Consider the following 14,074-nt stretch of genomic DNA (forward strand, 5'->3'; position numbering starts at 1 on the left):
GACCTTCCTATTGGTGCATTCACAATGGGTGGGTGGGGCCAAATGGTCCAGCCCAGTGCCTCTTATTGGCTGCGGCAGTGATGTAGGCACCCCATTGACTCTGATTGGCTGGGCCGGGGAAAGAGGCGGGCTCTCCCAGGAGAGGGAGCAGAGAAGGGCAGCTGCCAACAGCGAGCCAGGTGCCCTGTCCCTGGCTCTCCTGAGGGCCGCTGGTTAGCTGTTTACTACCATCTCACAGAGGCTGGGGAAGATAAACGGGACCACATCCTGAGAGTCAGAAAAGCTGGCCTGTTGATTCATCTCTACGCCTCGCTTCGGCGTTTCCCAGACTGGGGGTAAAACCACTAGGATGAATCTTCTACGCCGGATTTCAGCGATCTTTCACAGGAAGACAGAGTCTGAAGAAACACCGCAGGAACAACATCAAGGTATGCCTCTTGGTATACCTTGGTAGGTCCCTTATCCCCCACTCAAGGAGACTCCTCAGAAAGGGTATCCTCCACCATGAGGTGTAGTGGGGCACGAATACTGGAGAGGGGCCTGCCGCCATCCTGAGCATCAGAGTGTCCCTGAGGTCCCAAGAGTTAGCACAGCACTGAACTGTGCCTCAGGCTCCCTTGGTGGATCGAAGCAGAAGGGGCTTTGGACCAACTCAAAGAACACGTGACACAAGTCTTTGTGGGCTGAACTGTCTCTGCCTTCCGCTTGTAAGACACCTTTGTGTGTCCCCCAGAGAAAGGGGACTATCCCATTGGAGAGTGAATTTGGCCTTGCCCCCCCCCACACACACACGATGTTTCTGAAGCCAGGAGGCAGAGTGAGTCATAAGGGAGGGTACCATAGAGAAAGGTGGCAGGTTGTCCCAGCAGTATACTGGAGCCACATCCCAAAACATTTCTTACCCTTTCTGCTTATGGAGACTAAAAGACAATTTTGGAAACATGCCCTTACATCTGCACATGTCGTTCAACGCTCTGTCCGAATGTAGAACCACGGCTATGCGTTTGCTACTGACGACTAGGCAGGCATACACTAGTAATAATGGGACTTAAGGAGGCTTCCTGAGCAGGTAAGATGAACACAGCCCTAGAACTCTTACTGGGACAGGTCTCCTACAGCTGCCATGCAGACATCCTTACAACCTTAGGGTGCAGAAATAGTTATTTTGGTCAGAGAAGTGATGATATGCGCTCACATCTACACAGGTGGTCAGAGTAGGACTTCTGTGCAGTGACTCTTTGCTTTTGACAGGAACCAGTGTGACCTTTGTTTCCCTGTGTCATAGATAACTCCAAGTTGAAGTCTGTCCAGGGAATTGTGACCCATCTCTGTACCGACTATGGCTGGATTAATGAGTCTATCGTTTTCAATACTGAAGTGGTCAGTAACAATGTGCCTGTGAACATCGGAGGAAGTGTTATTGCTCTCGTTGAAGAAGATGAAGCATCTCATGTACTGAAAGCAATCAAGGTATGACAGATTTTACATAACGTCTCTTATTATGGTGCAGTTTTGATTTCTCCCTTGGATTAAGCAGACACTAATGTAGACATAGGGTGAGTTCAATTGGTTTGTTCTAATATTCAGGAGGCAGAGGCAGATGGAAAGTTTGTGAGTTGAAGAATAGAGTGGTTTACATATGTTCATGTCATCCAAGGATACACTATAAGGCCTTGTTTTAAGCAAAGAACTACCCTGATAAATGATTTTCTGTTTTATTTATCCATTCAAGTTTCAGGTGACATTCTTCCTCTGTGCATCACATGTCCTCATATTGAATATGAACCCTCAAACTTGCAGCCATTCTTCTAGTCTCTGACTCCTAAGTGCTGGAATTCCAGGCCCCATACACTGACTAGGTTCACTTGTATTTCTTTCAGACATCTTTGCACATATTGACATGTAACTATTTAGTCATCCTGAATTTGACATAAGAGTGCTAAGAGAAGGATGCATACCTTGCTTTATAACTGGATTTTGGGTGGTCCTATACCATGAATTGGACAATCTACTCGATTCCATTTGGTTGCGAGGACCAAGAGTATCTTAGGATTTTTCTTTATAAGTCTAATAATCTATTTGTATTCATTGATGATTGTTGGTAGTATTTCTGTTTTTAAAAAAATGAGAACTGGGAGAATGCATGTTTTCCAGGAAAACTCAGAAATTTTTCAGTATGTCTGTGGGCTAATGCAGTCAGAATACAAGTTGGTCAGAGTCTGTGATGCTCATCCACTTTCATAATGACAGAAGTGGTAGCAAGTCGTCAGACAGGAAACAAGTTCTTCACTTCTCCATGCAAAGGATCCTGGAGAAAGAACCATACCATATGCTCTGATAGCAGGTCATACACTCAGTAAAGGTGGCAACAGCAATTATTTAGGTTTTGGAATGACATGCAGTAGCCTTTGATACCAGTGACTGCAGTTTCCATCAGGGCTCTTAAAACAGTAACTATCATAATGAGTGCATTCCAAGTGTCACATGATGAGAAATATAGCTCACTAACGATTATTGTGATTCCAGATGGCCCTTTCCGCCACCCTTTGGTGTATATTCATGTGATATTTTAACAGCATGCACAATATTCAATTTTGATTTTCAAACTAGTAGCCAATCAGTCTTTCTGGATAATGAAATTATTCAGTATGGTTGTGGGAGATAGTTTTCTGCTGTGTGCTCATGTGATTATTCTACATTTGTATAGAGAATGTGCATTGTTTGATTAATGAAAATTTCAAAGGAAAACTACTTACAGTAAGGTCATACTCCTGAAAAAGCCAGATTTATGTAAACAGAGCCTCAGCCCTCCTTGTTTTGCAATCTCTTCTGATGGAGGTTATTTCTCACCCTTTATCTCCTGCTTCTGAACCCAGGTCCAGTCAGGAAATAACATGCTCCCCTTCCTTGTTCTCCAAAATTGTGCTGCTCATTCTAGTCCCTGTCGATACATTCTGCTCTACTCCCATCTCCCAGAGTAACCCATTTCTCTTCCTTTGCACACATCACAAAACACATTTCCTAAAATTACCCCACCACTTAGTCTAAATTTTTTTTTGTCTAAATGTGGAAAATTGTTCCCTAATGTGTGTTATGGTCATGATTATAACTTCTTTAGAAGTAGATTTTAAAAATATTTTACATTATTGGATTTTTGAACTCTTGGAAAGCAAGAGCACTGTACTTCTAAGATCAGAAGGTTAAGTTCGTGAGAGTTTTAAACAACAATGTGAAATTCACATTTGCAGGCATTTTCCAATCCATGGAGCAAGTACAGCCACAATTGACGCCATCACCTCAAATCCATGATGTGTCTTCAATGGAAAATGTATGGTCTAGCTTTGAGAACAGTTGTTTAAAAGATTCCTGCTACAGGAGGGCTATTTTGGTGGGAATAGTAAAGTCCATTGTCTCAGACAAGGAGCCCTATGTACTACTGCAAGCACCCTTACATCTGTGTTAGGTCAACTCATTAAAATGCTATTCTTTTGATAGGGAATTGTGGTGGTATCATGCTTGTGCAAATAAAGCCTATCTGAAGGTCAGACAAGGAAGATTGCCACTAGCTAACCATAGAATTCTGGAGGTCTGTATAGACAGACAGGAAGTGTGACAGCTGGGTGGAAACAGCATATAAGCAGAGATAAACAGAACTCATTCCCCTGTCTGCTGAGGCACTAAGGAGGTAAGGTATGGTGGTGTCTTACTCCTCTTTGATCTCTCTTCATTTTCCTGTGAAAAAGAGGCTGGGAAGAGTAATGCAGAGAGTAACCAGAGTAACACCATGTAGCCACTGTAGGAGTAACATGCCAGTGCATTATGGGTAAACCATAGCCTCATGGCAATATATAGTTTAATAGAAATTGATTGATAATTAAGAGAGAGCTAGCCAATAAGAAATCTTAGGCACTTGCTAAACAGTTTATAATTAATAGAAGCCTCTGTATGCTTATTTGTGACTAAACTGCAGTGGGAACAGGAGGGACAGAAACTCCAACAGGTAATCCTTTGTAAGTGTGCAAACTTCTGCCTGTGAGTTTTACTTCATCTTCAGCCACTGTGTCCTTATCTTGCAGGTGAAGGCCATGACTAACCCTGTTGGTGGTACTGAGCTATCAGACATTAACCGAAGACTTTGTATTAGGTGTGTCACCTCAGTAACACAGGACAACATCTATATCAGCCGGGAAACTTTTTTCCCTGTCCAGCTGTTTTCAGGAGGTAAGATTTCAGTATTTAAAAGCATAGATCAAGAATGTGGGAAGTGTCCTTGAAACTAAAAGTAAGGTATAATAAAAGGAAAAATGGAAAGAACTTTAAATATTGCCTAGCAATCCTGTCCACCCCATGTCATAAGTTATCCAAGAGGTTTTCACTATTCAGTTGATTTCTTTGGCTGCTGTGTTTTTCATTTAGGGTTCCTCAAAGTTAGCTGAAACTCACTATGAGTCTGAGACCTGTTCATGACTCAGGAAAGCCATCCCTTCCCCTTCTGAGTGCCGGGGGCATCAACACTGTGCCACTGCTTCCTCAGAGAAATCACCCACCATGACCAAGTAGGCTTCATCCCTGGAATGCAAGGATGGTTTAACATGAAAATCTATCAACGTGATCCACCATATAAACAAACTGAAAAAGAAAAACCACATAATCATCTCCCTAGATACTGAAAAAGCCTTCAACAAAATTCAACACCCTTTCATGATAAAGGTCTTGGAGAGGTCAGGGATAACAGGAACATACCTAAACATAATAAGAGCAATATACAGCAAACCAACTGCCAACATCAAACTGAATGGAGAGAAACTTAAGCCAATTCCTCTAAAATCAGGAACAAGACAAGGCTGCCCTCTCTCTCCATATCTCTTCAGTATCATACTAGAAGTTCTAGCTAATGCTGTAAGACAACAAAAGGAGATCAAGGGGATCCAAATTGGAAAGGAAGAAGTGAAACTGTCTCTATTTGCAGATGGTATGATAGTTTACATAAGCAACCCAATAAACTCTACCAGGGAACTCCTACAGCTGATAAACACCTTCAGCAAACTAGCAGGATACAAGATAAACTCAAAAATTCAGTAGCCCTAATTTTTTCAGACGACAAAGAGACAGAGAAAGAAATCAGAGAAACATCACCCTTTACAATAGCCACAAACAACATAAAATATCTTGGGGTAACACCAAACAAGTGAAAGACCTATATAATAAGAACTTTGTGGCTCTAAAGAGAGAAATTAAAGAAGATACCAGAAAATGGAAAGATCTCCCATGCTCTTGGATAGGTAGGATAAACATAGTAAAAATGGCAATCTTGCCAAAAGCAAACAACAGATTCACTGCAATCCCCATTAAAATCCAACACAAATCTTCACTGACCTTGAAAGGATAATAATCAACATTATATGGAAAAACAAAAGGCCCACGATAGCCAAAATAACCATGTACAATAAAAGAACTTCAGGAGGCATCACCATTCCTGACTTTAAGCTCTACTACAGAGCTGTAGTTCTGAAAACAGCCTGGTTTGGGCACAAGAATAGACAGGTAGACCAATGGAATCAAATCGAAAACCCTGATATTAATCCACACACGTATGAACACCTAATTTTCGACAAAACACATAAAATTATGTAATGGGGCGAGGACAGCATCTTCAACAAATGGTGCTGGCACAATTGGATGAGGGTGTGTAGAAGACTGCAGATAGACCGATGTCTGTCGCCATGCACAAAACTGAAGTCCAAATGGATCAAAGACCTCAACATCAATCCAGCCACACTGAACCTCTTAGAAGAGAAAGTAGGAGGTACCCTTGAACAAATTGGTATAGGAGACCACTTCCTGAACATAACTCCAGGAACACAGACACTGAAATCGACAATTAATAAATGGGACCTATTCAAACTTAGAAGCTTCTGAAAGGTAAAGGACACAGTGGACAAGACCAAACGGCAGCCCACAGACTGGGAAAAGATTTTCACCAATGCTATATCCGACAAAGGGCTGATCTCCAAAATGTACAAAGAACTCAAGAAACTAGATACTAAAACACCAAATAACCCTATTAAAAAATGGGGTATAGAACTGAAGAAAGAATTCTCAATAGAGGAAATCAAAAAGGCTGAAAGACACTTAAGAAAGTGCTCCACATCCTTAGCTATCAGGGAAATGTAAATCAGTACCATCTTAACTTTTGCCAGAATGGCTAAAATTAGAAACACCAATGATGACTCATGTTGGAGAGGATGTGGAGAAAGGGGAACACTCCTCCACTGCTGGTGGGAGTGCAAACTCATACAGCCATTTTGGAGATCAGTATGGAGGTTCCTCAGGAAAAAGGGAATCAGTCTAACACAGGACCCAACAATCCCCCTCTTAGGCCTATACCCAAAGGATTCACATCCATGCAACAAAGACATCTGTTCAACTATGTTCATAGCAGCACTATTTGTAATAGCAAGAAACTGGAAGCAACCTAGATGCCCCTCAACTGAAGAACGGTTAATGAAGATGTGGTACATCTACACAATGGAATACTACTTTGCAGAAAAAATAATGAAATCTTGAAATTCGCAGGCAAGTGGATGGAACTTGAAGAAACCATCCTGAATGAGGTAACCCAGTCACAAAAAGGAACATGGTATGTACTTGCTCATATATGGATTTTAGACATAGAGCAAAGGATCACCAGCCTATAATTCACACCACCAGAGGAACTAGGATACAAGGTGTATTCTAAGAGATTCATATAAAGTCCCTCACAGAACTGGGAAGGGACAAGTCCCCCAGAGCTCAGGTGAAGTGGGGGGGGGCAGCGAATGGAGAGAGAAGTAGGAGAAACAGAAGGGGAGGAGAGGAAATCACGTACGACCAGGAAGATTGAGTCATGGTAGGAATAGAAGACAGGAGAGAGAGAGAGAGAGAGAGAGAGAGAGAGAGAGAGAGAGAGAGAGAGAGAGAGAGAGAGAGAGAGAGGACATAAAAGAGGGGGCCATTACTGGTTTGAAGAGAAAACTGAACCTAAAGAAAGGTCTAGAGACCTACAAGACTGCTGCCAACTAACAATTTGAGCAACCATGGAAAGACTACCATAAATGCCCTTCCTGGATAGTGAGATCAACAACTAACTTATCCATGGAGCCCTCATCTAATATCTGATGGAAACAGGAGCAAACACCCATACATAAACACTGAGTCAAACTAGAATCCAGATGCAGATGGAGAGGACAAGACCAGGCGGCAGAAACACATTCAGACAGCTGACCTGAACAAGGAGGAGTTAACGGCCACTAGACTGATAGCTGGGAAGCCAGCATGGGACTGACTCAGGCCCCGCTGGATATGGGTCTCAGCCAGAAGGACTGAGCAGTCTAAGGGACCTCAGACAGTGGAGCCAGGATGTATCCCTGGTGCACAAAAGGACTTTGGGGATACATCCCCCATGGAGGGATAACTGCCTGAATCTAGAGACAGGAGAGAAGCCCTAGTCCCTACTTCACAGGACCTGTCAGATCTACATGACCCCACCTGGATGGCATAGCCCTACATATGGAATTAGGGTGGGGGGATGGGAGGGGAGAGTGGTGAGGGGTCAGAGAGGGTAAAAGAGAGGGAGGGAGGGAGGGAGGGAAAGAGGGAGAGGGAACTTGGATCAACATGTAAAATAAAATATAAATATATAAAAAATGAAAACATTCATGTACAAGTTAAAAAAAGAAAGAAAAGAAAATACTTCCATCACTTCAGAGCAAAGGTGCAGATAGGTCTCTCTCTTTCTGTGTCCTCTTTCCAGAACTTTCAACAGATAGGGTCTTGCATTTTTGTCTCTAGCCTAGCTGCCAAGGTTCAAGCATGTGCTCCTACTGTGTACCTGCCTGCTGTCACCGAAGGAGATATCAAAATATCCACTTGATGTGAAAATAATGTGCTCCTAGCCTTAATGTTCCCTCTGAGACACACAGTTGCTAGTTACACATATCTGATGAATAAATGGTTATAGAAGAACCAGTATACCAGTGTTGAAATAAAGTGCTTTAGGTTTCCTTACTGTTAAGAAGATATTTGAGGTATCTGTTAAGTATATACATTCAGGATATGTTGATCAGCATATTGCAGCGATGAAGGGTCTTAGGTAATGTGACAGGACCTGAGTGCAATGATATTTACACTGCTAATTTTCTTGGCTGTTTTAGAATTTAAGCCTTTCAAAGGAGACTTATTGCTGGTTGAATATTCCTTGAAGATAGGCAGTACAGACATGAACATCCACACTGCAAGTCCTCTGAACATACAGAATATCAAAGAGGTAATATGCTTCCATGTTGCCCTTGCCATGGGTACACAGCTGCCTATCCTTCCTTCCTGATCACTGTTTTAGCCCAGGACTTTGGTATGTTTGGCAGTATGTCCCCTGCCAATGTGGACACATTCAGTGATTGAAAAGGAACTAAACAGAAAATAATATAGACTATAAACATACTTTATTCCTAGGTTGTGTGCTCTACTTGACGTTAGGATGTTCTGTGGATGGCAGTTACAAAGTATCTTGGCTATGGGGCAATGGTGGGGAAACTTTGAGTGTCCTGGGTTGAGGTGTTCAGCCTGCTGATAAGGGGTGGGGGGAATAAGACCCTGGTTATTACAGCCTGAGAATGAGAGGTAGTCAGGGAGGTAGAGTGTTTGGCCACATTGGGTAGCATGAAGGGCACATCCTCTCATCAGATACGCAGGGCTCATCCTGTTTCTCTGCTTTAGTAGGAGAGGGTGACATGCTGGCTCAGATGTGTTCACACACTTCCCTGTGTGTCAAGGATGAGAACCAGTGATGGGGCTCGGGACCTGATGATTAGAGACAAGGGGTTGTTAAGGGTAGCTGTGGTGAGTTACTCTTCCTCATACTCATTGCCGTCCTTTCCCTTCGTAGGTCTGTGTGACCAGCGTTCAGGGAAGAACTGGTGTGGTGGAAGCCAGCATCTTTTTTAATTTGGATTCTCTCCATACTCTGCCTGGTTATACACCTGCATTGTATGACATCGTCAATGTGGTTGTAGTGGACAGCATCCAATCACACTACACTCGTAGAGTAGTGTCTATGATTCCAGTGGAGATGCTGTATTAATTAATCATCTTAAACATTGCTACTTGGCATTAATGCCTAATAAAAGTAGTATGGATGAGCAAAGTCAATATGTATGCAATCAAGACTTTTTCTTTTGAACTCACTTTGGTTGTTTGTTTTGTTGGTAACATGGATTCACCTTTGGAAGATACCCTATAAGTTCAAAAATGTTCTCAGTTGTTTTTTTAATATATAAGGAACAACATGCCCTCATGTCAAATTCACAATTGTCCTTATGCAAAAGTAATTGCACTTGTTTCTACATTAGCGTTTCACTTCCATATAAATCTAAGTGTTGAACTGAGTCTTTTTCCATCGTGCAGCAGTTAGAATAGTTCTTGGTAAATACTACCAGCAGTCTGTTAGTTAAAGACTTTATTAAATGGATTCACTATGCAGTAGCGTTTTACAGTTTGATTAGCAGGGATTAAGTTGCTCAATGTTCTACTAGATTTTCATTTATATGAGAACATTATGTTAAAATATGTTCTGTAACTGAATTTTGGGAATACATTTTGCATACATAAATCAGGTGGAAACAACAAAATCTGCTTGACGTTCATATTGGGTTTTCTATGGTAAAGTGTCTCAGAATATTTCACATCTCCTCTGAATGAAATTTCTTTTCAGTGGCATTTCAGTGACTGAGTATCACTGGGAAGTGGTTTTGTCTTTACTCCTGGTGCACTGTCTATAATTTTATTTATATTTATTTCTATTTCCTGGCCCCCAGTAAACAGTTTGACTTTGATTTTCCTGCACAAGTCTATTCTGCCCTGCCCACCAGAGAACTTTTGTGTCCTATCTCATAATAAAGGAAGATAGTAAAGGATATGTCTAATTGAGTTTGAGCTTTGGCTTGCTGATTATTTCCACAGATTCTATAAACTTTTTTATTATCTGATGTCATACCATTCAGACGGGGACTAGCCAGCCACAGTCCTCAAGGTCCCAGCTGCTGGGAAGACAGCCACGCCTGCCTAATAGCGTTCCACTCAGATGGGGACAAACCAGCCGAGTGGGCCTCATTATTCTAAGGAAATAAGTGATGGAGAAATGGGAGAGGTAGAGAAGGTGAATGGTGCGTTGCTATGGAATGATGCAGAGAAGAAAATGTGAAGACAGGAGTGGGCAGATACTGCAGTCTCAGCTGACAAAAATCACAGACTGACCCACCAGGATCATCCAATGAAGGAGGTCCACATGCAGGGCGGTGGGAGTATTTGCTTCATGAATAGTCACATCCTTACTGTATGTTCCCTGTGAGGCCATTTACTATGATGGCATTTATCCCCCCAAAGGCCAACAGTGTATTAATCATTTACTGGGCACATTTTCCTCTATGCACTGGTATACTGGATGACTCCCCCAGCAATGTGTGATTCTGGCAAAAAAGTAATCACAGTCAATACCCTTACTCTCTCAACCAAGTCTTTGTATAAACTTAGAAGTCTGTCCCCCTGCAGTTATTTTCCTTGTTGGTCAGTCTTAGTGTCCAGGCAACGAGGCCTCTATTGAGACAGATGTCACAGATGTCCCAGGAAAAGAGTTATGACGTGTCTAAGGTTGTTGAGCCATAGCTCTCAGAGAAATAAAGAACAAGAGTGTCCTGGATTCACTATGCCCATATATAGGAAATGCTGTCCCAAGCTAACTTCATATTACCCTTAAAGCAAATCCTAAAGTCTTTGTACTTATTTTTACCTTTGTTTATTATCTCCTCACATTTAAGAAAATAGCAAAAGCACACATACTCCCTTCTTAGATTTTCTTAATAATTTTCTCTTAATAAAATCCTTTCCCTTTAAGAAGTTCTTGGAGTCTTTAACCACTCCCACCTTGAGCCATACAGAAAGGCTTACAGATAAAAGTTTTACTGTTTTATCTATTTCTATGACCCTAGCACAGGGCTAGGGCTGGAGTGATTGGGAGACATGAGATCAAGAGAGATAGGAGCTGGAGGGAGAAGCTGCTAGAATATAGCAGAAATGTAAAAGGATAAGAATGTAGGAAAATAAATATATAGTAAAATGAAGATGAAGAAGCAGAAGAAGAAGAAAAGAAACAACAAAAGAGAGAATTAATTAGAATTGGAATTAGAATTGAGACAGAAAATTAAGCTAAGGAATTATAGACATTAGAACAAAAATTAGAATAGAGAACAGGAAAGAGAGAACAATAAATAGCTCAGGTGTAGAAAGAGTATGAGAAGATTCTTTTCTATAGCCCTTACACTTAGATCCTACATTTATTGTGGCCTCTCTTTTTGAACTCTGAGTGAAAGTTTTGGAGGCAAGACCTTAATTAAATAGCCACGTGGGGCCATGGTGAAGGTGGCAAGGAGTAGTCTGAAGGGGGAGGTCTGCTTACCACCTGGGGCCATTGTGATGTCTGGGCCAGGCTGGTGCCAAAGGCCTGTACTGATGTCCATGGCTCCTGTTGCCATCAAGGGCTATGCTGAATTCCAGTGGGTTAGGCTACCTTCTGGGGCTGTGTTTGGATCCACAGGCCACACTGCCATTGGGTCCATGCTGATGGGTGACCTTTGTCGCTACCTGGGGCGATGGTGACAACCAGACCTAAGCAACTGCCAAGGACCATGTCTGGGTCCATGGTCACTCCATAGTCGATGTCCATGGAGATGTCCACTGCCCTTGTTGGCACCTAAGATCACATGAAGCCTGAGGTCTAAGCCACAACCTAAGGCCTCTTTGGTGGCCAGAGGCTATGTCACTACCAGAGCCATCCTGATCTGAGTGGCCAGGGCTGCCACTTGTTGCTAGGATGTTGACATGTCAAACTGGTGCTTGGGGCTATGCCTGGATCCATTGCTACCTGCAGCTGGGGTCTTTGTTGAAGTCTGTAGCCCAGTTTGCCACTAGGGCCTACAGAAAAACCAGGAATTTAGGCTGGAGCTGGCAACTTTGTTGGAGTCTGGGGGCCATATAGAAATTGGTGGCCTGTGCTGCCACCCAGAATCATGGTGTCATCCTGACCCAGGCTACTGACAAGGGCCATGTCTGGGTCCATGACCCTACAGCAGTCAGAGCCTGGATCATGTCTGGGTCCATCGTCCTACCATGGCTGGGGGCTGTGCTACAGTCTGGGTCCTGTTTTGTCAACAAAGGTCCCATAGAGACCCAGGGTTGGGGCCACAACCCAAAGCCTTGGTGATGTTCAGTCACTACACAGCTACCAGAAATATTTTTACATAAATAGAATTCTCCTTTCACCCAGAGTCAGAATGTTTTCCAGGCCCAAGCAACCACTGAGGGCCATATCTGGATCCAAGGTCCAGCTGAAGCTGGGGTCCTGCTTCAATGTCTATGACATGTGCCACATTTGTAGGCCGTAGGAACCATGTGAGAAGAAATCAGAGGGCCATTCTGAGCCACTCCACCATTTGCTGACCCTGGGAAAGCTGGTCTTGCCTCTCACTGGACACTACAGCAAGAGAGCTGATCCATACTTGGGAGAGTTGGCCCCCACCCCTCACCACAAATAAAGCTGAACCAACCCTGATGGCATACATGTAGGGGAGCTGACTTCATCTGCTTGCCCAAAGCAGGTAGTTCCAGTGGCCCAGACTGACCTGCTCAACTACAACCCAGCCCCATAGCCATGTTTTGGGTTGGCTCACCCCAGATAGAGTCTACCCCATCTAGGTCCTGCTGGAGTATGTGAAGGGACTGGTCCTGTGGAATGATAACCTCAAGATCTCCAAGACTCAGGGCAGCCACAGGATATCCCAGGAGTTTGGGTGTGGATCCAGTGATGATGGGGTACTGGGAACCAGAGACCTTGAATCAGACCAGTGACTCTTTGCAATGAATATTTACTAGTAAAGCTGATGGGACAAAGGGGTATACTATATAACAAACACACCGAAGCCCCCAGTGCCACTAGGATGGATGAAGAGGTGCATAGAGGCAGGAAAAAATTGAAACAAAGACTTTTTTTTCACTTTGTTTTTTTTTTTGTGGGGAGTTTTGTTTTTGCTTTTGTTTGTTTTCTTGCTTAGTTTGTTTTGTTTCCTTTTGTGGGAAGGCACCACAGGGCAGGGCTGAGGGGAGGACTTGGGGGACCAGAAGGTGAGATGCAAACAAAGTTCTTAATTGATCTAAGTGATAAAAATCGGGAGTCAGATATAGAGGAAAATGCTGAGAGATCAGAGAGAAGAAGGACTTACCTCACCTCCTTCAGAGAGCAAGTACTTACTTCTTCCTGCTTATATCCTCTCTCTGCTCAGCTGTTTCACTTCCTGTCTATACAGACCTCCAGACCTCTATGGTTAGCTAGTGGCTAGCTCCCGTGTCTAACTTTCAGACAGGCTTTATTTGTACAAGTAAGATATCACCACATATCCCTCCTTTCTCCAAAATTTTAAAAAGTTATACCTAGTATGAGAAAAACTATATACAATAAGTATATAAAATATATGCAGGCAATAAGTATATTGACAATATGTAATCTTTAGCATGTGACAAATTCAGAGAAAATATTCCAGTATCTATTCTTTCTTGAGGAGTCCAAAATCTTGTACCTAAATTACTTTCTATTCTAATTTGTATTATCAAATTATCTTTTAATGTCTTTCAGGCCTATGACACTTAATACATATTTAGTGAGTTTCTTTACTAAGTCTGGCAAACAAGGAAAACTGTAACTATACTAGCTAGTCTTCAACTCCATCAGAGACTTGAGAAGGAAATAATATTAACTGAGTAAACAGTAAGTGTGAGCAAATGACTTCCAAAAATTGTGAGAGATGACAGAAACAGCTGGCTGCCTGGACAGTCACCCAAGTTTCCTCTGCAATGTTGCGACATCCATCTTCAGTCTATATGCCTAGCACATCTGACAGACATTTCTGTGAAGCAGGATAACCTGAAGGACTGTCCCGCCTTGTGCTGGCAAGGTTTGGTGTCCTGTTTGTCAAGTTTGGGTAGTATACTC

General features: G+C 42.7%; 1 protein-coding gene across 1 annotated transcript; it reads left to right on the forward strand.

The window, feature by feature from the left end:
• Positions 1 to 320: 320 nt before the first annotated feature.
• Positions 321 to 9,126, forward strand: LOC127217637 (cancer/testis antigen 55). The gene is made up of 5 exons (XM_051178623.1): positions 321 to 428; positions 1,286 to 1,470; positions 4,077 to 4,221; positions 8,193 to 8,305; positions 8,924 to 9,126. The coding sequence occupies exons 1-5, from the start codon at positions 350 to 352 to the stop codon at positions 9,116 to 9,118; spliced, it is 717 nt and encodes a 238-aa protein (XP_051034580.1). The 5' UTR covers positions 321 to 349; the 3' UTR covers positions 9,119 to 9,126.
• The last annotated feature ends 4,948 nt before the right edge of the window (positions 9,127 to 14,074 follow it).

Source organism: Phodopus roborovskii, unplaced genomic scaffold, assembly GCF_943737965.1.
Source record: "Phodopus roborovskii unplaced genomic scaffold, PHOROB, whole genome shotgun sequence".
Taxonomy (NCBI): Eukaryota; Metazoa; Chordata; class Mammalia; order Rodentia; family Cricetidae; genus Phodopus; species Phodopus roborovskii.

Excerpts from the sequence above, each read along its gene's own strand:
- LOC127217637 (XM_051178623.1), top strand. The coding sequence starts at position 350 with ATGAATCTTCTACGCCGGATTTCAGCGATCTTTCACAGGAAGACAGAG. Across the intron at positions 429-1,285 it reads ACCGCAGGAACAACATCAAG|ATAACTCCAAGTTGAAGTCT; the intron begins GTATGCCTCTTG and ends CCTGTGTCATAG. Across the intron at positions 4,222-8,192 it reads TGTCCAGCTGTTTTCAGGAG|AATTTAAGCCTTTCAAAGGA; the intron begins GTAAGATTTCAG and ends TGGCTGTTTTAG.